A 26,132-nucleotide genomic window follows, 5' to 3' on the forward strand; every position below is an offset into this window, starting at 1 on the left:
CTTTTTTTGGTTCTTCAAAATTTTATTTCAGTGATTTATATTTATCATGTAGCGTTTGAATGTGGTCAGCAGTTTTGAGACGCTTGTTCTTGGACATGGATCATCATCGCCGCCTATTGGTGATGTCCCAGCTATTTGAGGTTGGCTACAATGATGATGTGTTCTTATAGTTAGATGTGATGGAGAAACAAAAATAGAGAGAAAAAGCTGAGTGTGGAGATGGATGTCTAATGCTTTTCACGATCTCAGCTAGCTCTAACCTACTATTGGGGTTCTCCAAGGCCCTGGCAATGGTTTCAGGTCCTCTCACCAGACACTTCTGCAATCAGAAGATCTTGATTATTATTATTATTATTATTTTTGTGGTCTTTCCTCCTTTTTGTTGCTATTTGTTTCGGGTGGGTTTGGTTGGACTATGAAACTGTGCAACCAAACGCACTCCATGAAAACTCCGTTCCTGAAGTTTTCTTTTGAGATGTGTACCACTGCAACGTAACTGGAGTCAAGCTGTACAGTCAACCTTTATTTTTTATTTTTTTTTATGGCATATGAGAAGCATCCAGGGCTCATCTGGTAGCTTGCATTTGGAATGCATTGGAAGCCAAATCACGACTACACCATAATCAAGGTGATTCTTAATTAGATTTGTGTTTGGTGGTTTGTAATTGGATTTGTGTGTGGCAGCTAGGAATTGGATTGGAATGCACTGGCATCCAAAAATAAGAATACATTGAAATTCTGTAATATATTTAAGAGGGACTTGCCTGCCGCCACCTTCCAAGGGGGCCTTCGCTTGCCAACTTTAATATTTCAAATTAGTGTGGGCATGTGATATTTAACAGAATGATGGTAATAAGACTGTTAAAATATATACATGGGCTGAAAATAACAAAATTCTGAGCTTTGGGTGGGCCTCAAGCATAACGATCACAAATCAGCAACTTGCCAATGGTTTTTAACTGTTGATTTGCATGGCCAATGTTGGAACAGTTCAAATCATTTTATTGATTTGATTTTAGTGATGCCGCTGATGATCAGATTGTTTGCATGCAATAGATTAATAGCTTAGTAATGCATTTGTTACATTTGCGACTCTTATCTATTAAGGGAGCTAGAGGCATCTAGGTTCTTTTGGTGGCTTGTATTTGGTATGCATTGGAAGCCAAATCATCATTTGGTGATTCTTAATTAGATTTGTGTTTGACAGTTTGTAATTGCATTCATGTTTGTCAGTTTGGAATTGGATTGGGATGCAATAAGAATACATTGAAATTCCAACTTAAATATTTCAAATTATTGTGCACATGTGATATTTAACATAATGATGGTAATAAGACTGTTGAAATATATACATGGGCAGAAAATAACAAAATTCCGATCTTCAGGTGGGCCACAAGCATAACGATCACAAATCAGCAACTTGCCCATAGTTTTTAACTATTGATTTGCATGGCCAGTGTTGGGACAGTTCAAATCAGCAACTTGCCGATAGTTTTTAACTATTGATTTGCATGGCCAGTGTTGGGACAGTTCGAATCATTTTATTGATGTCGCCGATGATCAGATTGTTTGCATACAATAGATTAGCTTTGTAATGCCTTTGTTACATTGGCGACTCTCCTACCTATTAAAACTACCATAAAAACAGGGATTTTAGAGGACTATAATTACACGAATAAAATGGTGAGATTTTAAAGGTGCATAATTATAGTGAAAATACATGTTTATTTATTTATTTATTTATAATTACTATGAAAAATACGAGTTTTTGCTAACAAAGATCCCTAGAAAGTAGTTCAAAATGCACATGAATTGGCTGATCGTAACCATCCCATCTGTGACCTTTGAAGCAATGGTAAATAATAATTTAATAAAAATAGTTAACGGGCCAATATTCTGTGGTCCCCACGAAGGTTTCAACGTGTGGTGTTCAATCCCCTCTGTTTCCTGTGGTGTGGTCTACTTGAGCTCTGGATTTGCCCCATATTTTGTATTATGTCCTAAAATGAGCTGATAGAATGGATGGACGGGGTAGATGTAGCACATACATCACGGTGGGCCCCATGGAGCATAGGGCTGCAGGAATTCCTTGGGGCCGGATGCATGTAATCGGCGTCTGCGTCCGCGTCTGCGTCCATGTGCTACTGCGATTGGCTGTTCTGAACCTGGGCTTTTCTTTGCAGCAGGCAAATGATACCGTAGAGGGATCCGTCTACACCGTACGCGTGGAAATGCATACGTTGGATCAGAACTGTTCATCTAGTTAATCTAACATGGATGGCCCAAGTTTAAAAAATTCATCCAAGTGGGATGGCTCCTGGATTAGTGGCTTGAAATGGACAGATGGAATTTTCCTGTAACAAGTTCAAAGGGAGACCATGAAAAAAAAATGTGGGGCCCACCTCGATGTTTTCATGACATCTATTCAGGTAGATGCGCCTCCTCATGTTAGGATATCTAAATCAAGCGGATCAAAAACTCAAGTGGCCCACACCAAATGAAATAGAGAGACGGGTACCCTACCATAAACCTCCCTTGGCCCACCTTGATGTTTATATTCACCATTCAACACGGTCATAAGTTAAGTCCCACCGGGATCAAATGAAAACACAAATTGAAGCCTAATCCAAAACTTCGCCATGGTGTGGCCCACTTGAATTCTTAATTTATCTCATTATTAGTATATGTAACTAAAATGATCTGACACAACCAATGGACGGAGTGGATTTGACTTAGAGATCACGGTGGACCCACAGAGCCTTTTGTTGCATGGGCTCCCTTTTGCCTCAAATAGACGGTAGAGAGGAAAAACAGTTGACCTGGACTTTCACAGCCAAAGAAGATTGAAAATGATGTATATATCATCTGATCAGTCATATGTCCTAAGTGTCCCACCATATGGACAGCCATGATTAACCATCTATCTTTCCACGTGTACGATTAAGGAGCGGCGCTATGATCTTAACTAGAGTCGTGTCTACCATATCATTTCCTAATTCGTTTTACGTATATCGCGACTTAGGATAGAGCGCGTGTCGCCAGCCATCGTGTCTCACATGCTGAGATCGTGCATGATTTGAACCGTCCATTTTCTCGTTCGAATCATAGATAATCTATTTGCATATAATCATACTTCTGTGATAGTCCTAAACTCTGATTTTCGGAGTTGAATGTGAACCATTTAAAATCTTTTTGCATCATTCTAAACTCATCAACCGATTGTAATGGTTAAAAAATCATCCATTCAGCCTAAGATTTTAATGGTGGAATATATGGCATAGATTCCACAAATTCACGGTTCAGATCACTAAATTACTTAGTATGTGGGCCCCAGTGACCGGCGACACATATTAGATTCTTAGTCGCGACAGAGGCAAAACGAACTCAATATAAAAGGGAACGAATTGGCTACTCCCCCTGCCACCAGCCCCGTGGCTGGTGGTCGGTGCTCTGTGGGCCCCACCATGATGTATGTGTTTCATCCATCCTATTCATCCATTTTTAGAGATCATTTTATATCTTTATCCCAAAAATAATAGGGATTTAAATCTAAGGTGGACCACACCACAGGAAAACAATAGCGATTGGATATTCACCATTAAAATCCTTCTAAGGCCCACTGTACTGTTTATTTGACATCTAATCTGTTGATTAGATCATAAAGCCTCAGATGAAGGGAAATAAACAAAGATAAGATTGATCCAAAACTTTTATGGTCCCCAAAATGTCTTTAATGGTTGACGCTCATTCAACACTTTTTCCTGTAATGTGGTCCAGTTGAGATAGGGATACATCTCATTTTTGGTCCCATGATATAAAGTGATCTGGAAAATTAGATGGACGGCATGGATGAAACACATACATTATTTTGGGGCCCACACAGCACCGACCACTAGCCATTGGCTGGTGGCAGGGAGAGTAGCCAATCCGTTTCCATATAAAATACAGAAGACTAACTCTCTGGAGGGCTAACCTAACCCTCGGAAGAGAGAAAAGGGGGAGAATAGAGAGGGAACTCTGTCTCACCACCTGCGCAAGTTAGCAAAGAAGAGTTTGGAGAAGGCGGAAGAAGGGCAGCGAAAGAGGAGAGAAGGATGGGTAAGACTCCGGTGCGCATGAAGGCGGTGGTGTACGCGCTGTCGCCGTTCCAGCAGAAGGTGATGTCGGGTCTGTGGAAGGATCTGCCGGGCAAGATCCAACACAAGGTATCCGAGAACTGGATCAGCGCTGCTCTCTTACTCACCCCACTCGTGGGAACCTACACGTGCGTCTCTCTCTCTCTCTCTCTCTCTCTCTCTCTATCTATCTATTCATCTATCTATCTTTCGATTTCTTTTCTGAATTGGAATCCGTCCGAAGATCGGATTCGGTATGAATTGGGATCCGTCGGAAGATCGGATGAGGTTTTTATGTAGATCGAGTTTTGATTGGATGGTGGATTTCTGTAATTCTTTTGGCGTGCATACAATTAGCCGAGCTAAACGTGTGGGAGAATCTGATCTGTCCCGTCCATCAGGTTTCCCACCACATTTTCATCGTTGATACTAGAAATCAGGAGAATCGAAGGCCCGCACTCTAGGGAACAGTGTGAAATCATGCCTAAAAAGTCTAAATTCATGTGTTGTGGCTCACATGAGTCTTGGAATGTTCTGGTTTTCGGGGAATCCATTCATTGTGGTGTGGCACGTTGGATGAGTAGATTGGATGGAATTTACACGCCATGGTGGACCCCACATTCAATTTGGATGATTTTAATGGTGGGACTTCTCATCTCAACTGTTCCCCATGGTGTAGCCCACCTGATTTTGATCGAGTTGATGTTTGAGCCACGGTCCACTTGAGATTTGGTTCTGCTTCATTTTTGGGCACATGCCCTAAAATGAGCTGGCAAAATGGATGGAGGTTGTGGATATATAACACATGCATCAAGGTGGGCCCCAGGGTCATGTCCTAACTCTATGAGATGGAAATACTAGGTTCTCTCTCTCTCTCTCTCTCTCTCTCTCTCTCTCTCTCTTTGTTTTAAATTTGTATTATTGTTGTGGGTACTATGTAATTCAATCTCTACGGTTGAAATCCTTAGAAACTAATTTTTTCACCTTGAATTAAAATGGGTTATTCGTGCTTCTTATCATCAATTCCATTGCTAATGGAAATACCAAGATGCGAGCTTTCATGAAAATTTAGATTTTATTCTGGAGTTACGGAACACTTTAGAACCTACACTTTCAGATTCAAGAATTTTTTTCTCCTCATCTGGTACATTTTTGTCAGCAATTTAATGGAGACCCCACATGCTTAGGTGGTACATATCTGTATTATTATAGTTGATATTTTGTAATTTAATGGTGAGGGTTGAAATCCTTAGAACCTGTTTTTCACCTTGAAAAAAAAAGGGTGTTCCTTTTTTTTCTTTCTTTTTTTTTTTATTTTTTTATTTTTTCATAATTTAGGTTTATGTGATCCAAATTGGGTGTTTCATGCATTATTAGATTTTTTTTTTCTTCTTTAGATAAGATCAAAATTGATGGGGCATGTTTAGGTATGTATTTGCGTGTGATCAACTTCATCACGAACTCCAAACTTCAACCATCAAAGTAAACGAATCTCAATATTTCTCACCCTAATATGAGTATTAGTTGTCGTAATGGGTTTGATGAATAATAGGGTTCCATGACTATGATAAAAAGGGGAGGAAGAAGAAAAGAAGACATATTCAATGGTGTGGATCATAGGATAAATACTTCCCAAATTATTCAATTTATATTCTGCTAGCGATAAGTCTTTGCTTAGTAAACATTCATATAACCTTGAAAATCTTTGCTTTAAATCTTTGTTGCTCACACACCTTTGCTCAATTAACGTGTTATGATGTTGTTAATTCTCTTATTCTTTGTCAATTCAATATATAACCGTAAGTCTCATAATATTTTTGTTGTTCACACACTTTAGCTTGATAAACATGTTCTAATGATGTTAATCCTCTTATTTCTTCAATTTAATATATTACCTTAAATCTTTGCTTAATAAATACAAGCATAGAAAAACATTGTAAGTTCAAGGATCGGGTTACTTCACTTGAAAGAGGATTGCAAGATTTAAAATTTAACGTTGGGCTTCTGTTCAATTTTGTCACGCAAAGATAGGTTTCCATATTTTCAAGTATGCAGGAGTAGGACAATGGATTTTGGAAATGTTATTTTAACAATGAAACTGTTATTTATTTATTTATTTTTTTAATTTTAAATTATAGAATAGAATAAGCTGAGAGCATATCTGATTATCTAAGCTCAAGATGTAGTCCTCACCATCAAGTTTGAGGACATATGAGAACTTTCCAACATGGCTTGTTGACCTAGCAGTGAATATCCTTGCACATATAATTTAAAGTAAATTAGAAGTTGCCATTGTTCTGATGTTTGTTGTGTATGCATGTACTGGTATGGGAGAGCACTGAGTATATATATAACGCCAATTAATGGTAAGAGGGGGGTAGCGGTCTATGTTGACAATCTTACTATTGACCTTGTTGATTATTACTAAATGTTTACTTGTTAGCCGGTGGTTGATGCTTCGTGTTGTTTGAGATTTCAATTCTACAAACTGTTATTTATTTAACGTTTTATTTACATATCTATATTATTATAAAAAGAGAGTTTTGGAATTTCCTCTTAGATTCTATTTACATTCCTTATATACGCACAACATAAATTTACCACGTTAGGCTTCAATTGTGAACACTGGAAACAAGTACTGAATTAAAAGCCTATACTAGTGCAGAATAATTGACTCAACCTCAACCTAAACTCAACCCGAACCTGACTTAGTTTCTGTTAGGGTTGAGTACCTTGGATTAGAACTCAAGTGGGGTTGGGTTAGGGTTGAGTCTTTAGCTTCTCGGATTTGGCCTAGGTTGGCTCCAACTCTGTCCAAGTTGCACCCTTAGGTCTTATTTAACTATTTTCATTCAGGTTAGGTTGGGCTAGGTTGGGTCGGGCTTGTTAAAACTTGTGCCGGGCAGGCCAAACCCGACTCGAACCCATCCTAACCTGACTTGGGTTGGGTTATGGTTGAGCCAACCCAAGCCCTACCTGGCCAGGGTTCTGTAGGGTTTATTTAACTATTATTGTTTAGGCTGGGCCAGGCTGGGTCAAGCTTATTAAATATTGGGGCTGACAAGGCCAAGCCCAATAATGCATGGGCATTTTCACATTGGGCTCGAGTGGGGTCGCCTGTGGAATGCAGGGGCACACTCGGGGTGGGCGGTGCCCACGGGGGAGGTCTCGTGTTCGAGATTCCTCACCGGGGGTGATTAATGCTCATTTCACACCGGGCTTGAGTAGGGTAACCTGTGGGATGCGGGGACACACTCGCGGTGGGTGGCCCGTGTGAGGCGGTACCCATGTGATTTGGGGCCCACGAGAGGTGTTCGGCCGAGGTCATAACCGATGAGATGTGGGGCCTGGGCTATGAGATAAATGGATTAATTTGCCATACTCTAATAGTTCGAGTTTTTAGAGCAAGTGGTTAATTGTCCTGCATCACCCAACCCGAACCCGACCTAAACTGATATGGGTTGGGTTAGGGTTGACTCTTTAGGTCCTCAGGTTGGCTCCAACCCAACCCAACCTGAATTGGCCTGAGGCGCACCTTTGGGGTTTTTTTAACTGTTTTATTTCAGGCTGAGCTGGGCTGGGTCGGGCCTGCTAAAACTTGCGGCTTGGCAGGCCAAAGCCAGGGCTTGTCCTATGGTGCAATAGGAAAAAGTGTTTCAATGAGCTGTGAGATGCTTAAGCTACAACATTTTGTGGTCCTCATCTACCTCCGCAATCAATATTGTGGGTCCTACTACCATGGGCAGTTATTTGGATGGTTTGGAAGAAAAGGAACAATTGAATGTTTGAGGATGCCTACACTTTTGCTAAGCAGGTGTGTGTTAGGAATTGTTGGCTTATTTTGGATTGACGTGATGTTTGGAGGGACGCTGAGGATCTGGGAATGCATCTAGCTATTTGGAAGAGTCCTTTGCTCTATCTTATGTTTTTTGTCCTTAGCTGATTTATTTTTTGTAATTGACTTTGGATTTCAACTGCTTGCGACTATAAATGAAGATTCTGTTTGCAACGAGATGCCGACATATTTTGCATTTCTGTACAGTTACCTTTTGTTTGTTTCTTTATCTGAGAGCTTGAACTCCATGGGTTAAAGTCCCTTAACCTTTAGTTTTTTTTCCCCCTTATCTAAACACTTGGGGAGGACAGCTTGAACTCGAGGGGTTATAGTCTCTTAACCTCAATTAAATCACCACATCGCCACTATGGCAAAAAGGTGGTCACTATTACACTTTTTCTTTGGGTGGATTTACCCTTTCAAACATGGCCAACACAAACGCTGGCAAATGGAAGAGGAAAGCATTTTGTTGCAAATTCATGGTGCAAAACCAACAAGTGAAATGTATTTCCTTTTCATTTAGTTGATCTCATGTTTTTCATAGCCTGGGTCAGCATGATAGTTCTCTTTTTTCTTTTATGGTTTCACCCAATCCAAATGCCCCCTAACCGAAACTTTTATTACTAGATTGGGAGGTCCCATGTAGCAGACCTCAATTAATTGGGATAAGGCTTAGATGATGATTTAGAGGTCCCATGTGGGGACCTAGGTTGAGTCATGAGGAATGGTTAGCGTGTGTTTGGATTAGGGGAAAACAAAATAAGGGAAATGAAAACTAGGACGGTGACATAAGCAGAAGGAAAAGTGACATCATCGCTAGGGAAAAGAAACCCTTTACCCCTGTTTGTTTTGCTACAGAAGTTGTCCTAAACAATGCTTTTCCTTTCTTCCAGTGTGTGGGTCACAATTTTGAAAGGAAAATCTCTTTTCTCACATATTTTGCCACTTAAAGCCTCACATTAGAGAAAAACCTTGTTTCCCACTAATCGGCATTTTTGAAGAAAAGGCTTTACTCACTTTTTGAGGAACGTAATTGATTTCCTTTTCTTTTTTATGTTTCTCAAACTGGAAATGTCACTTTTAAGGACATCATTTTTCTTTCCTTAGTTTTCTAAGGTTTTCACCCAATCCAAACACGCCCTGCGGACAGTAATTTCAAGTATTTGATGATGGAGACCTCCCTGCCTTGTGTGACAATATTGAGTCGAAGCTTGGCATACATTTCTATTATGTGATCCAGACAAAGAAACATTATTAGTAACATGCTCCTGGTATTGACCAGAGGGCATCAAAGGGCCCCATATTCATTCAATTCCTCTCATTAAAAAAATTTTGAATGCCTCCGGATTGGCCTTTCACTTTGGGTTTCAGGAAATGTAGATTAACTTGAATGTGGCTAATTCTCTTTACAATTTTGGTGTGTGGAGTATGATGATTAAATAGGGGAAGGTTAAGTGCCTATGGCAAATGTTTTTATTTTTCAAAATTACAGGAGATGTCGGATGTGAATGGACTGAAATAACTTGAATTTCTTAAGTAACTATTCTGGAATTTTGGATGTAGTTAGAAATGTGAGAGAGGTCGTATTGAAGGTTCCTTTGCCTCCGGATTGGCCTTTCACTTTGGGTTTCAGGAAATGTAGATGACTTGAATGTGGTCAATTCTCTTTCCAATTTTGGTGTGGAGTACGATGATTAAATAGGGGAAGGTTAAGTGCCTATGGCAAATGTTTTTTTTCAATATTACAGGAGATGTCGGATGTGGATGGACTGAAATAACGTGAATTTCTCAAGTAACTATTCTGGAAATTTGCATGTAGTTAGAAATGCAAGAGAGATCATATTGAAGGTTCCTTCAACTTGTTTTGTACTATCATATCTCATGGTTACATCTTTCTTTGGACTCAATGCCTTTGACTTTCGGATGAGTGGATAAATAATGCAATGCTGTTGTTCTCAATATTTTGGGAGATATGGATGGACCGCAACTTGATAATAAACATTGTTGTTCTCAATATTATGGGAGATATGGATGGACTGCAATGCGATGAGGAATTACTCTGACATTCTGGATGTGATTAGAAGTTTAGACGGGCCACATCGAAGGTGCCTGCAACCAATGCTTATTGTATTGTTATCCTACCTTATATCCCACCCTTGGGATACGAAATATTGTGGGAAACGTTGGGAAATATCACATGTATTGTGTAATGGATTGCAATCTGATAGAAACATTCAAGAAACTTTAGGGCCTATTTGGTTTTCCAATTTCCCCATGACATGCAAAGTAAATGAGCCATCATTATCATTTCCAGGTGTTTGTTTAACATGAAATATGGCTTGTAAATCGAGAGTCAAATATACTTGTAAAGTAAATTATATTCATTACATTTTCACACTACAAAGCCACCATTTTTACAATGATTTTTGGGTGAAACAAACAATGTAGCAAAATTATCATTGCAGTCAAATGTAAGTGATGTCATCACACAATTACAATAGTAAATAATCATTACCTATTTATAGTCATTTACTGTTGTAATTGAAAAACCAAACAGGCCCTTTGGATTGTTTGGTTTTCCAATTATAACGGGAATTGGCTGGAAATGGGTAATTATTACTTATCCACTGTAATTGTTTGGCGACATTACTTACATTTGACTGCAATGATTACATTCTACCATTGTTTGTTTTATAGGGGCATTACTGTAAAAATGGTAATTTCATAATGTAAAAATGTGATGATTACAATTTCCTTTAACTATTTGTTTTATGTGTATTTTACTCTCATTTTTTGTGTTGTAATTTTCTCTTAAAACAAACACCCTGAAATGATAATGATGGCTCATTTACTTTGAATTACACCGGAAATTGGAAAACCAAACATGCCCTTATGAAAAACAATGGTGGAATTTCTCAGTGAAACTTCAAGAGATGTTAAAAGATGCGACTGCCCACTTAGAATTCAAAATATTACAAAAAAAATGTAAATAAATAAAATGCATATAGTTTTCCATTGTTTAGGAGACAAAACTATGCAATATCAACCATGACCGATGCAATTATATCTAGAATGAGTTCACATCATTCAAAATTCATATAAAATGTGCAATAAACACAAGCTGAAAAACCAGAAGAACAAGAAGTATGCTTTGGTCTCAGATCCAGATGTAGTTACCTGATATAGGCCCACGACCCACCCTAGGGCCCAACATGTGTTGATTTCTGGCTGTTTGTTGCATGATTTGGGGCCTAAATGTTGGAGATCACATTTACCATTTTTAGAAGGGGGCTGATGTGGAAGATATGATTGAAGATTTTGAGGGTAACTAGTAGATTAATTATATCTATTTTAGGTGAAATATTTGCAGGTAGGGTTGTTATTATCTTAAATAATTTGTATTTTTTAAAATCAATTAAGCTATCTAATAGTTGGGGGATCCTTATTAAAGTTACCATGTGGATTGTCTTTTAGGGTCTATAAAAGGGGTGGTGTAGGAGGTAGGGCATTCTACATATTTTCTTAGTATTTGTAAGAGAAGAATTTTGTATATCAAAAAAAGTTCTCTCCTTTCAACTACCCAAACATTCTTGCGTGTGTACTCTTGTCCATTTCTTTGCAATTCGGGTATCGGGATCTCATTGGGTCCCCATTACTGGCAATGGAGATATGTTTTATCATGTTTGACAAAATGTAGAATTAAGCTCCAAAGTGAAACGTTCTGTTTGCAAATGTCAAGAGGAGGGAGAGAAGATGCAATCGCCCACACCCATCTTTTTCAATTGCATTGTTGTCCTTGTGATGTATCAAAGAGGGATTTTAACTTCTTCCTTTTTTCGTTTCTTTTGTTTTCTTTTATGAGCAAGGGATTGAACTTGAATTCAGGGGAAAAAGTCTATGTTCTTCCTCGTTGGAATCCACCTTTTCTCTGCTATCCAAACAACATAATCATCATATAAAAGGAAAATCATTTTCCGTTTCCGTTGTTTGGCATGGAATCCATGCTTTCCAAACATGGCCTAACACATTTTTAGTTTGGGAATTGGGAGGAGTTAACCCACTATATGACGGCTAAGGGTTGGGCAGGTCCATACGTACTCTGAATTAGTGAACTCCAGAACTGACACGAGAACTGGCTTCCAAACAGGCCTTAATTTCTCCCTAGTCATATAGGCTTACAGGTCCATTCGTTGGTGCAAAATAAGATTTATTTCCAGACATGAAACTGGCCATCTACTTTCTCTAACAGATTCATCCAATCCCCAAGCAGAGATAAGATTATCTATCATCTTTTTTTTTTTTTTTTTGGTATACAGAGATTTATCTAGATTCTATCTTGTGATTTTCTGGATCGTTGGGATTGGTTGCAGTTATGTGCAGCACTACCAGGAGAAGGAGAAGCTGGAGCACAGGTACTGAGCTCGTGCCACCTTTATAAAAAAAAGAAGAAGAAGAAAAATCCGCTTCAGCTGTGGCAAAGAAGAGGTTTGCGAATTCGATTGTAGTCACCCGACTTGGGAACTTTCTTGTTTTTGGCTATGAATTGCATGCAGTGTTTTGTTCCTGTTTAACCTTCTAATAAGTTTGTGGATATTACTGCTTAATCCATCATCTGCTCTGTTTTGTCTTTGTTTGATAAGAGTTACGAAACCACTTATGATTGATGTTTGAGTAGATGAGAAATGCTATTATGCTGCTTCTGTCATTGGTTTCCCTCAGGATACATGCAGCGGGCGTATGGTGATTTGGGTCTGTTGATCTGGTGGGCCATTTTTTGGACTGCAGTGGTCCATCTGATTTGTAGCCTGCATGAGTGGCTGGATGTGCCTACGGCGCTTTTCACAAGCAAAACCCACAAACTGGGATGGTGGGAGTTGCTGCTTAATCACTGCGTTTTAGGGCTTGGGCCCTGGCTTAATCGACCGTACTGATCACCAATGGTTCTCCATGTATCCTGGGAAACCATGACTGCATATTTAACCTTAGGCTAATAGGTATCGTGTAACCTTTGATTGGTCCTCAGGGGTAAGACCCACTTTCTTCTTAATGGGGATTCTAAATCTTTGATACTCTGCCAGTGTGTGATTGATGATATGCAGGCATTGGGGAATCAATCCCTGTTGGTCAGATACTCATTTCTGATTTTTGGTGGGTGCCCAAACGTGCCCTAAAGCTAAATTGGAAAAAAGGATGTCAGAATGGAAACTAAGTAAGAAATAGACGGTTGAGCTTGTTGTGAATGGGCTCTGTGTAAGGTTGCCACCCTAACCCGATTGACCCAACTCAATTTTGGGTCTGGTCGGGTTTGGGTTGTCATGGTTCTTGGGTCTGGTTGGGTCCGGAAAATGCCAACCCAATTTGAATTCAGGTTGGGTTCTGGTTGTGGAAATTTGGGTCATGTTAGCTCAGATGGGGAATGATCACATGTATTTGGGTTGGGTCTTGTTGTGTTGGATGGTGTTGGGTCAAGTGCAGAGGAATTTGGATGGGGTCTGGTGGCAGGTCAGGTCTATCTTGAGGTCAGGTCGGGTCGGGTTCCGGTTGACCCGATACCTAACCCAGCCCACCTGTGTTGAGCCCCTTTGTGTGTTCCTGGTAGAGGTGTACACGAGTCAAACCGAGTCGAGCTTGGCACAGCTTGACTCGGCTCGGCTCAGTCCTTGAGCCGGACTAGCCAGTTCGGCTAATTTCGGTTAGCAGATTGGGCCAACTTCAAGCAAAGTTTGCCTGTACAGCATTTTCACAAACATATGGACTGCACCTACAAAATCTCATTGTATGTAAAACAATAGCAATGGTTTTACAGGTATTTCATCAAACACTCGGAAGGCAACATAAAAATCAAGATACAAGAGTATTTGTTTCATATACATACCTTCCTCGCCACTGGTCGACACTTTGTTGAGTCATTTCATCAAACACCTGCTGTGCAACATCAATATCAAAATAACTACCAAACTGGTTTGATCCGTGCTCGATTTGAGTAGGGGTTTGATCTGAGTCAAGTCGAGTTGAACTCGGCTTGAAATTTTTTTGAGCTGAAAAAATCAGCTCAACTCAGCTCGAACTCAGATTTGAACCGAGTCTAATTGGCCTTTTTCGAGTCGAGTGAGCTAACCGAGCTAACTCGGTTCGTGTACAGCCCTAGTTCCTCGCAATTGAGGCGAAGATGTACAGTAGAAGTGATTGATTGTCTTGTACAGTTGTACCAGATCTATTCACTTTTCTATTTCTCCCTTGAATCAAACCGTTCTTCCATTCACTTGGTGGGCCATGTATCTGATGCCTTGTGCACATCCATGGGCCCGACAAATCCCTGTTGCATGACGTGGTTATAAGGGATGAATATTGGTCATATTTCAACGCTATGAGCTGTTTATGTGGTGGACCTCACTGTAGATAAATGATAGCAAAAAAAACTGGCTGATTGGATGATTTGACCTATAATGATGATTTAACTCCTTTTCCATTAAATATGGACCGTCTCCTCGTAAGTTTTATTTTGTGGGCCATTTCACTGGAGTTTATAATCTTCTAATCGCGAATATTTGAAGGCTGCCACCATACGGAAAAGTTTCTTTGTGGTCCACCTCATGTGAGCTTCCCATGAAGTTGAGCTCTGTGGGCTTCCATTGTGATGTGTGCTGGACGTCCACACCATGCATTTGATGGGTCCTTTATAGGTTATAAGATGTCCCAAAAATCAGCTGTATCAGGAACTCAGGTGGGCACACAATTTGAAACCATGTGAAATCATGCCTAAAACATCTAAAAAATCACTTGGTGGGGTTTACCTAAGTTTTGGAACGGCATGGAATTTGGTGTGACCTCTCATCCAAATGTGATGTAATACACATGGATGGGTTGAACCACATCTCATTGGGCTCTAATTGTAAACAATTAAGAAGGTTTCAGTAGGGGGGCATCGACTCTCAACTGTTGTCCATGGTGTGGCCCACCTAAGTCGACCAAAATTTTAGGCAGACACACGTCTTGGTGGGGTCCACAGAGATTGACCTTATGGGAAGTTCTCACAAGTCAAGTCCGTGAGCTTCCTATGAGGTTGAGTTCGTGAGCATGAGTCCGTGAGCTTCCTATGAGGTTGAGTTCGTGGGCCTCATGCTCATCGATAATAATTGAGAGTGGACGCCCACCCACTGAAACCTTTCTGATTGTTCATAGGACCCTCTGAGATGAAGTTCAGACATCCATCCCATCTTATATGTGTCCCAATTGGATGATGTGTCATAGTGAAATTCAGGTCATTCCAAAACTCAAGTGGGCCCCACTACGTGGTTTTATATGTTTTAGGCATGATTTCATGTAGTTTTAGATGGTGTGGCCTACTCGAGTTTTAGATATGTTTGATTTTTAAAACAGCAAATAAATAATATTGAACAAAGTTCGGTTCTATGGACCAGCAAACGATCATTTTCATCTGATCATGGTGGCTGTATGGCCCACTTGAGCATATGTGGATGATGCAAGGAAGAACGTGATGAGGTTGATCACCATATTACCCAGGATAACTACTCCGAATCCACAAAGCTTGTATGAACTCCTCACCGGGATTCGTCGAATCCATGAGGGATAAAAATATAAATAATTTCTAATAATTTGAAATAAATTGATTGATAATAAAAAAATAAAATTACAATCCTTCATATAGTGAACTCAAACTTAAGACGGACCACATTACCGTCCTAAAATTTCTAAATTCTTTTCATGTTGGCACAACTCCTGCAACTCAAAGGATCAAAAGTTATAATTGAATTAAAACTTATTATTTATAATAAAATATGAAAATAAAATTGACTTTTGACCGTTGATTTGATGGAATCTCGTAAATTTTGTGTCAGCTTGGCATAGCCGGGTTTATTGGCTAAAGTAGCTTACTAGCTTCTCCCACCCCAAAATCATATATTATGCGAAAAACTCATTTTATTTTGTGAGATAAACTGCTCTAAGGTCTTGACAGTCCTTATTTCTTCTACCTTCAATCGGGCTTTCTCTAGTCCATCTTGGCCATGAAAGTGTCTGTGACCCGCTCTACATGAGCCCATAAGGTCCAGTGAAATACAATGGTAACTATGGATTCTAACCTAGGGTTGGAAAGAGATGCTATGCCTTTTCAGTTTTCACAAGCAAGGCTTGCGAGAAGGAAAACACCTCTTGACTCCAAAACTGGCATTTTCTTAGCAAAAATCTCCTCCGACCGTGCATGTGATACCTGGGACCGATGTGGACTGTTCATTTGTCATCATCTGCCTCAAGGCACCAGAACACGACGCGTGGCGTACGGATTTTGGGATCTTCATCCTCCCAAACATGGACATCTAAGTGACACGTGTAGGTCAATGTCTTGTGAGGATGTGGATGGCCTGGTGACCCAATGCCACGTGGTGTTAGGACTCTGTGGGGCCCACCGTGTTGTATGTGTCTTATCCACTCCGTTCATCCTTTTTGCCAGTTCATTTTAGTAAGTCAGCCCAAAATTGAAGCATATCCAAAGGTCAGGTGGACCACACCACAAGAAACATCAGAGATTGAATGCCTACCGTTGAAAACTTCTTGGGGCACTTGAGCTTTGGATATGCTTCAATTCCTAAAATGAGCTGGAGAAACGGATGGATGTACGTCGTGGGTAAAACACATACATCACGGTGGGCCCCACATAGATCTTACATCACATGGCTACGTGGTGTTGGGGTCACCACGCAATCCGCGTCTCTATTGGTGAACGGTGATATGATGCATTGAAGCATATGGTACAGAGTCATGGACGTAAGGAGTGACGTTTCTGCAAAAATCACGATCATGAAATGTGGGGCTGGAATCATGTTAGTCTTGTGACCAAATGACAGACAGGCATCAGATCCTAGCCGTCCATCAAGGGGCCACATTGATTTGATGCTCTGCACAGGAACGCGATTTGCCTGAAACCCCGGAACCAGCCTTGTGGGTGGGACCCTGACCGTAAGGCCCACTTCCATATATGAATTGTATATCTATTCCGTCCGTCCATCTGTTTTGCCAGCTTATTTTAAGAGCATAGTCCCAAAAATAAAACAGTTACAAATTTGAGGTAGAGCACACCACATGAAAAAGTGGTTGTGGACCATTAAAAACCTTTTGTGGGCCACTTTAAATGGAATATACTAATTTATGACCTACACGGGAGTGTTAAAGATGAAGGGATTTCTCATTATTATTTCAGCATAGTCATATAAGAATGGGATTCTTTGTCCACATCAAACAACTAGAGACCTCATGATTCATGTCCACTACCAATCTTCCTCTCAATTTCTGGATCTTGAATAACATAATAGTTTAGTAAAAATGATATAGAATTATGCAATTATCAACCTTACTAAAAGAGATTAGATGCAAAAAGAAGAAATATAAAGGATCAAAAGCGTATGCGCCAAGAATTAAGTTGATAGGCTTCTTTTGTAGACACTTTCGAATCAGATCTATCTATTGACTTAATCCTATAATAAAATGAAGAAAATGTGAGGAAGTTAGTCCTTTTTTTTTAATCGCGTGATTATTAACACATAAATTAATAATTCAACACACATTAAAGGTGGATGTAGGGTATAAAATACGATTAGTAAAGATACATGAATGGCTCCTCGATAGATTAAAAATAGGTAGAGATGCCTACCGACTAATGACGCCCTCAAACCTCTAAGGTTCAAAAAGTTTCTCATAGCATTTTAATATATATATATATATATATATTCAAGAAGAGATTTTACCATATAATGATCGAATTCTTTTCACATTTGACAAAAAGAGAGACATGATAAGACATGATAGAAGACTTCCCTATTGCTTATTAGTTATTTCTCTAGCTAACCGATATATCTTAGTCAAATCATCATGGTAAGAAAACATTTTTTTAATACTATTATAGATAAACTTAACTGTTGAGTACATCATCATCATCATCAATTCACTTATATATGCAGAGTTGTACGGAATGATGTAACTGACCCATAACTACATAGTTATCACTCTCTGAGTCTTCAAGGGAGGGGTATTTGTGAGGTTATATAGGCTTATCATAGAGGTAAAACCTAATTCCTGCTTTTTCCCTATGTATATTTTCAAATATTATGCCCACATAAGATAATTGAGACCATCAACTTAATTTTTGTAATATAAAAGTTAGAATGTGGGATCGACTGACAAATCAACTTTTTGACTATTCATAATTTACTATGCAACAAATGACGACTATAAACTAATAAACCACATAACAATGGTTAGATGTATTGATCAGGGTGCCTTCAATCTTGTAGAAATTTAGGCCATTCGATTAATCGAATAGTCTAGTTGATCAATCGAGAAAATCTCTAATTAATCAGTTTGGTCTCTAAACAATTTTGGGCATATTTGATTGATCGAATATCAAGGCTCAGTCAGTTGAGAAAATTTGGAAATTTTTTTTTTCTCTAAACACTTTTGATTGATTGACAAAAGGGAGTCGATTCGATCGAGGGTCCATTGACTGGACTCGATCGATCGAAGGTTTGATCAACAGTGCACACACCTTATGCATAAGTATGCAGTTTTGTTTCTAATTCTGTAACTAGGTTATATAAACGCTATTGCGGGATTAGGGTGAATCTCATGTTGTGCTAAAGAGAGAGTTAGGGTTTTAAAAAGGGGAATTTGTCTGTAGAGATGAGGGTTTTGAATATGTAAGTTGTCCATCTCTTGTATTCTTCTGTTCATAGTGGATTGTTTGTTACTTGGTTGCGTGGTCTTTTTCGCAAAGACTTTTTCATGTAAAATTGTTGTGTTATTTGTGTTTCTTCAAATTTTTTATTTCCCTATTGTGTTTTTTTATTTGTTTTAAGGTTACTTTCGCACCTAACATGTGGCGGCTGCGCGCAATAAGTTGTAGTTTAAATCAAATTTAAGACATGGGTTCAAAGGGATTGAATGTGAAGTTCGAGACAAAGAAGTTTACAGGTGAAAATAACTTCGAATTATGATGGTTGAAGATGAAAGCCCTATTAATTCAACGAGGGGTGTCACAGGCTCTCCTTGGCAAAGCAAGACATTCTTAAACTATGAAGGAAGATGATTGGGATGACCTATATCAGAGGGTGATTAGCGTAATTCAATTGTGCTAGTCCGATGATGTCTTCTAAAGATGACGGAATGGTTAGATTTATCTCAACACGTCAGTGTCTTCAACGAACTAGTTTGCAAACTGACAACTGTGGAAGTGAAGATCGATGAAGAAGACAAAGCCCTAATATTGTTGACATCCATTCCAGATTCCTACGGGAATCTGGTGGATACTCTATACTATGGTAGGGATACATTGGACATCGATATTCATATTTCCCCTTTAGTTGAAGTAGTAGAGAATGAATAATGGCGGGGAGTGTACTTTTGCAGGGGCATTGATTGCAAGGGGGGATTGTCCGAACAAGAGAATGATAAGTCGCAATTGAGGTCTAAGCTGAAGGGCAAAGGAAAGTTGAAGTATTAGAATTATGGCAGAATAAGACATATGAATAAGGATTGTATAGATATCAAAACCTTAAAAGATAAGAATTCAAATAATTCACCAAAGGAGTGAAATTCAATAGAATCCAGTGATGAGACGAGTGATAATTGCGTTGTATTATCTGTATCCAAGGTCAGACACTTATATAATGAGTGGATTTTAGATATGAGGGCATCATATCATATGTGTCTTCATCGTAGTTGGTTAATCACATACATCGAGTATGATGGTAAACTGGTTCTTATAGACAACGTTCATGCCAGTAAAAGGATTGGAATTGGATTGATTTGTATAAGAATGTTCGATGGGGTGGAGTGTACTCTGACACATGTGAGACACATTTTGAAGATGAAGAAGAATATGATATCTCTGGGAGCTCTCGAGGCACTTAGATGCAATTTCGTAGGGTTTGAATGTGTCCTAAAAGTTTTAAAAGGAGCACTCATAGTTATGAAGGCATAGATGAGTGAATAGATTTAGACATTTATCGAAAGTATTATATTGAGTAGAGTTGCAGCGTTTGTAGCGGAATCCACGTCAGCATGTGTGGCATGCACGTTTGGACCACATGAGCGAGCGCAGTATGAAGGTATTGCTTAATTGTGGTTTAATTCCTACTTCTAAATTTTTTAATTTAGATATATGTGAGCATTGCATATACAATAAATAATCAAGATTGTCATTTAAAACTAAGAAACATAGTAGTAAATGACAACTTGACTATTTACTTTCTGATGTGTGGGGGCCGTTGCCTATTGTTTCTAGAGGAGGTTCGTCATTTTTGTAACATTCATTGACGACTATTCTAAAAAGGTGTGAGTTTATTTTCTAAAATATAAATCTGATGTGTTTTTCACTTTCAAGTCATGAATACTTATGGTTGATAAAAAGTCAGGTTGGAAACTGAAAGTTCTAAGGACTGATAACAGCGAAGAGTTTACTTTAAAAGAATTTAATCAATTTTATAAGAATGAAAGGATGATGATGCATAACACAGTTAAACATATATCGGATTAGAATGACCTGATGGAGCATATGAATCAGACTCTTTTAGAAAGAGCCTAAAGTATGCAAAGTAATGCCTTGTTAGGCAATGAGCTATAGGCTGAGGCTGTTAACACAACTTACTATTTAGTGAATCGTTCCCCATCTATGCCGATTGATTGAAAATTTTTAGAAGAAGTATGGAGTGGTTAAGAAGTTGGCTACTCAGGGCTGAGGGTACTTAGTTTTAATGCTTACTCTCATATATCGTCAGTTGAGGGAAATAAGCTAAATCAAATGGTGAAAATTTGTACATTTGTTGGCTAGGGTTATGAAGTGAAATAGTACAAACTGTACGACCGGGACTCACGAAAAATCATGTTTAGTCATAACGTCAAATTCAATGAAGGTTCGAGCACAAGAGAATCGAAAAATCAGTTGATGATGTTAAAATATACAGAGGTGAAACAACTAAGGATGCTGAGTCACAAGAAGAGATGGCAACACCACCTATCATGCGTAATTTACTAAGAGATCGTAGAATACCATTGAGATATAGAGATTATTAAAATGTTGGTTTTCCCTTATTACAGATGATGGGGATCTGTCTATCTTTCAAGAAGCATTAGATGACAAAAATGTTGAGAAGTGGACGGTGGCAATGCATGATGAGATTGATTCTCTGTACAAAAATAAAACATGAGAGTAGGTGGAGTTACCTATTGGGCAGAAAATGATGGGTGTAAGTGGATTTTTCGCAAGAAATATTTAGATAAGTATAAGGCGAGACTGGTTGCGAATGACTATGCTCGAAAAGAAAGTGTCGACTTCAGTGAGATATTTGCGCATGTGGTTAAGCAAGTATATATTATATTCGTATTGACGTTGATTGCCTAATACAATCTGAAATTTGAACAATTAAGTGTGAAGACTGCGTTTCTACATGAGGAACTATAAGAGAAGATTTACATGAAGCAACCTAAATGGTTTGAGTTGCAGGAAATAAAGTATAAGGTTTGTAGGTTTAAAAGGTTGTATGGCCTAAAACAATCATCTAGGCAATAGTATAAAAAGTTTGATTATTTCATGTTGAGCCAACATTTTATCAGAAAGGAGTTCAATCATTGTGTCTACTTCAGATCACCGAGTGATAGAGAATTTATTATTCTAAAATTGTATGTTGATGATATGTTTATCGCCAACCATAATATGTATGAAATCAACATATTAAATGCTAAGTTATTTAGGACATTCGAGATGAAAGACCTAAGGGCTACAAAAATGATTCTCAGCATTGACTTATACAAATATAGGAAAATGAGTAGGCTATGACTGTCTCAGGAAGAATATCTTGAGAATGTTTTAGTCAAGTTCAGACTTGAAATTACTAAACCAGTTAGCACACCTCATGTTGCTCACTTTCAGCTTTCTTAGGAGCAATATTTTACGTTAGATGAAGAAAATCAGTATATGTATCGCGTGTCATACTCGAACACAGTAATAGTGTTATGTATGCCATGGTCTGTACTAGACCTGATATTTTACACGCGATGGGTGTTATGAGAAGATACATGTTAAACCCCGGTAAGTAACATTGAGAGGCTGCGAAATGGCTATTTCGTTACTATAAGGTACAACGGACTATGTATTGATATTCAAAAAATCTGAGGAGAAATTGTTAGGCTATGTGGATGTTGATTATGCTGGTAACATGAATAACATAAGGTCAACTTCTGGTTACTCATTTGTGTTAGCAAGTGGAGCGATCGCTTTGATGTCAAAGCTTTAGTATGTGGTTTCAATTTCCACAACCAAAGTTTATTATATAGTGGTGACATAAGCATTCGAGGAAGTGATTTGGTTGAGAGGAATGATGAGTTGGGCTTCAGCAGGAAGCCGGGCCAATGCATTGTGATAACGAAAACATGATCAATTTGGCAAAGAACTCAGTATACCATTCCCAGACTAAAACATATTGATGTGCGTCATGACTTTATCCGACAGATGCTAAATGACGGCAGTGTTACTCTTGAGAAGATTTATACCAATGAAAATCTGGCTGACATGCTTATAAAGGTGGTTATTGTAGAGAAGTTCAAGTTTTGCTTGATTTCTCTGAGCTTGACAAAGGATGAATGAAGATAGAGTGTGCACATGAAGCGTTGGTAAAGCTATGTTGAAGATTAAAGTTGAGGATAACAGCTTGGATTAGAGAAGACACAAGATTGAAGCCACGGTGGAGATTGTTGATTGGGATGCCTTCAATCTGGTAAAAATTTCAAGGCCTTCGATTGATCGAACAATCTAGTCGATTGATCGAGAAAATCTTGTATTAATCAGTTTGGTTTCTGGATAGCTTTAGACATGTTCAATCGATTGAGAATATTCAGAAAAACTAAGTTCACTCTTTGGACAATCTTGGGCATTTTCGATTGATCGACAGAAGGGAGTCGATTTGATCGACGGTGCGTACAATGTCTGCGTAAGTGTGCAGTTTTATTTCTAATTCTGTAACCGAGTTATATAAACCATGTTATTGTGGGATTAGGGTGAATCTCACGTTGTGTTAAAGAGAGAGTTAGGGTTTTCATAAAGGGAATTTGTTCGTAGAGATGAGGGTTTTGAATATGTAAGTTGTCCATCTCTTGTATTTTTTTGTTCATAGTGGATTGTTTGTCATTTGGTGTTTTTGTTTTTTTCGATAAGGGTTTTTTCATGTAAATTATTGTGTTATCTGTGTTTGCTCAAAATTTTTGTTTCTCTATTGTGTGTTTGATTCGTTCTAAAGTTGCTTCCGCGTCAAACGTGTGGTGGTTGCACACAACAAGTGGCATCAAAGCATAGGTTTTACGTTGGGAGTTTAGATTGAATTTGAGATATGGGTTCAAATGGATCGAATATGCAGTTAGAGACAGAAGTTTACAGAAAAATAATTTTAAATTATAGAGTTAATGACAATTGATGACTAAGATAATGGAAGGATTTGATGAATTTTTATACATATATTAAGTTAGGATTACAAGAATCTAATTATAGTATGGTATATGGAAGACTATAAGGTGGTAGAGTATTTCTAACTGAAGAATTGATATTGATATAACAAGTTAAGGTTCTTAATAGCATCGATTATATAATTCTACTAATATAATTTATGATTTTAATTTTAAAAAATTAAAAATATTTGACTTACAATTTATAAAGTTGTAAATTAAAAATTCAGTTTATCAAAACTCTTATTTTTCAATGCATTTTGAAAAATCCCATCACTCATGCTATCAAAGTGTCACATGCATTAAGTGATTTTGTTGTTGTGGCATGGATGCTGAAACGCCGATGTACACGTAATAAAAGACCATTGTAATGTGACTGATTTGACACCAGCATAAGATGGAGGGAGCTGAGAGAGAGAATTCATAGAGAGGGAAAGACTAGAGCTAGGGTTAGATACACCACACCAACACTAATAAATTATGGCCGCGGGATAAAGCTTATCTTTAAAATAATATTAATCAACCAATTCTCACCGTCCCCTAAATGGTTATCAAATGGTGTTTAAAAGTGAAAAATGAGTGATTCTAAGTTAGAATGAAAAATTCAAACAAGTAATAATATCCGTCAATTTAATTTTTTTAGTCATGCAATTTATATTGCTTTATAAGTATATCATGTGCATGGTTTAAAAGTCAAGTGGGTACTTGAGCCATGTATAAGGTAACAATGGAGAGCATTCGTGAGGGAGATGACTATCATAGGAACTTTTATATGGAATGTAAGATCCACCATGTTGTGTATATGTCATCCAACCCATTCATCAAAAGGGCCCTACTATGATTAAGGAACCCAACAAAAATCAGACCATCCAAAAACACAAATGGACCACAAAAAGTAAATTACATAAGTTTTAGGTGAGATTGTACATTGCTCCCTATGACGTGCCGTAAGTAAGTTTTGGATCCAGGTCATTTTTCGGATGTAGGGCTAATATGAGGAGGTTCACGAGATGAACGTTTTGGATTCCACATAATCATCTTAGGTGGGCCCTATACAGATTAATTACCATAAGTTCTAACCTTATCATGTGATCATTCCCTTATTTTCAAGCTAGGTTTTGACAGGATATGATACTCAGCGTCACAGCACCATATATGGTGGGTTTTCACCCCACAATATTGTAACTTAGATCTGAGCCATTCATGTCCTCGTAACTGCCTTATAGAAGTTACCATCCTATAATAATGCTTTATGGATGATCAAGACCTTTAAATCTTAAATTAAATTTTATATTTTAATTTTTTAAATTCATCTTCATACACAATCGTCCGCTCAACAAATCGGTACATTGAGTGGATATACCCACCATCATTTGAAATTACTGAGAATAACACACGTGTGTTTTATCTAAACTGTTCATTTGTTTTGTAACCTTATCTTATGGCATGGGCCTAAAAATGAGGTAGATCCAAACTTATGTGGCCCCAAAGAAGTTTTCAACGGTAAGTATTCAATCCCTGTTGCTTTCTACGGTGGGGTCCACTTGATCATTAGATTTACTGATTTTTTAGCACATGCTCTAAAATAATCTCGATAAATTAAATTAAATTTTATATTTTAATTTTTTAAATTCATCTTCATACACAATCGTCCGCTCAACAAATCCTTCTAGGCTTGGACCTTGTAGTATAAAATCTAGAATATGAACGGTTTAGATCATCATCTAAGTTGCAATCCAGATTGAAAACCCATTGTGCAGTGGTTTGATCCGGTCAGCACACCGTAGCTTATCGTAACCCTTAAACTTCGTGGCTGATTCTGAATTTCTTTGGAATATTCCTGCCATTTTAATTTCTTAGTATGTTTAGTAGGATGCGAATTGCTTGTGCCCTCATCCTCGCATGAAGTTCATGATGTCCGAAGCTATGTGGGGCCCACAGATATACCTGTAAGAAATCTAATCTGTCCATCAGTTTCTAAAGCTCACAATGGGACAGGAGTCCTCAAATCAGGCAGATTCAAAACTTATGTGGGTCACATGACACCAAGCAGTAGAGATTGAACGGCCACCATTGAAAACTTTGTAGGGACCACAGATGTTTCAGATCAGGATGATATTTGTGCCTACTGTTTATCCCAGTTGTAATGAGCCTATGAATGGTTTGGATCGCATATAAACATCATGGACACGGTTTCAACAATGGACATTTTCATTCTCACTGTTTCTTGTCAAGTGGCCCACCTGAGTTTTCGAACTGCCTTATTTTTATTTTTTAAATCTATGTTGAGACTTAGAAACTGATGAACGGAGTGAATTTCTTAAGAGAATTCTTATAGGCCCCACATAGCTTCTAACCATAGGAACTTACTGTGGGCGGGGACCAGCCCACGTAGGTCTTGTGGTCGGAAGCTATGTAGGGCCCACAGAGATACCTGTGATAAATCCACTCCGTCTATAAGTTTCTCAAGCTTACGGTAGGAAAGGTAGCTGAAAATCAGTAAGATCCAAAGCTCAGGTGAGTCACACGATACGAACCGGTAAGAATGGAAGCTCCACTGTTGTAAGAATTCCTGGAGGTGACCATGATGTTTATATGCCATCCAAACCGTTCATTAGATTATTACCAGTGGGATAAACTGTAGAGAGAAATATCATCCAGATCCAAAACTTCTATGG

At 38.4% G+C, this 26,132-nt stretch overlaps 1 protein-coding gene across 1 annotated transcript; it reads left to right on the plus strand.

Moving 5' to 3' along the window:
- Positions 1–3,959: 3,959 nt before the first annotated feature.
- Positions 3,960–12,579, plus strand: LOC131224860 (cytochrome b-c1 complex subunit 8). Its single transcript, XM_058220290.1, has 2 exons — positions 3,960–4,264; positions 12,321–12,579. The coding sequence occupies exons 1-2, from the start codon at positions 4,095–4,097 to the stop codon at positions 12,367–12,369; spliced, it is 219 nt and encodes a 72-aa protein (XP_058076273.1). The 5' UTR covers positions 3,960–4,094; the 3' UTR covers positions 12,370–12,579.
- The last annotated feature ends 13,553 nt before the right edge of the window (positions 12,580–26,132 follow it).

This window comes from Magnolia sinica, chromosome 14, assembly GCF_029962835.1.
Source record: "Magnolia sinica isolate HGM2019 chromosome 14, MsV1, whole genome shotgun sequence".
Classification (NCBI taxonomy): domain Eukaryota; kingdom Viridiplantae; phylum Streptophyta; class Magnoliopsida; order Magnoliales; family Magnoliaceae; genus Magnolia; species Magnolia sinica.

Coding starts and splice junctions, on each gene's coding strand:
- LOC131224860 (XM_058220290.1), top strand. CDS start 4,095: ATGGGTAAGACTCCGGTGCGCATGAAGGCGGTGGTGTACGCGCTGTCG. Junction 4,265..12,320: donor CCACTCGTGGGAACCTACAC/GTGCGTCTCTCT, acceptor GATTGGTTGCAG/TTATGTGCAGCACTACCAGG.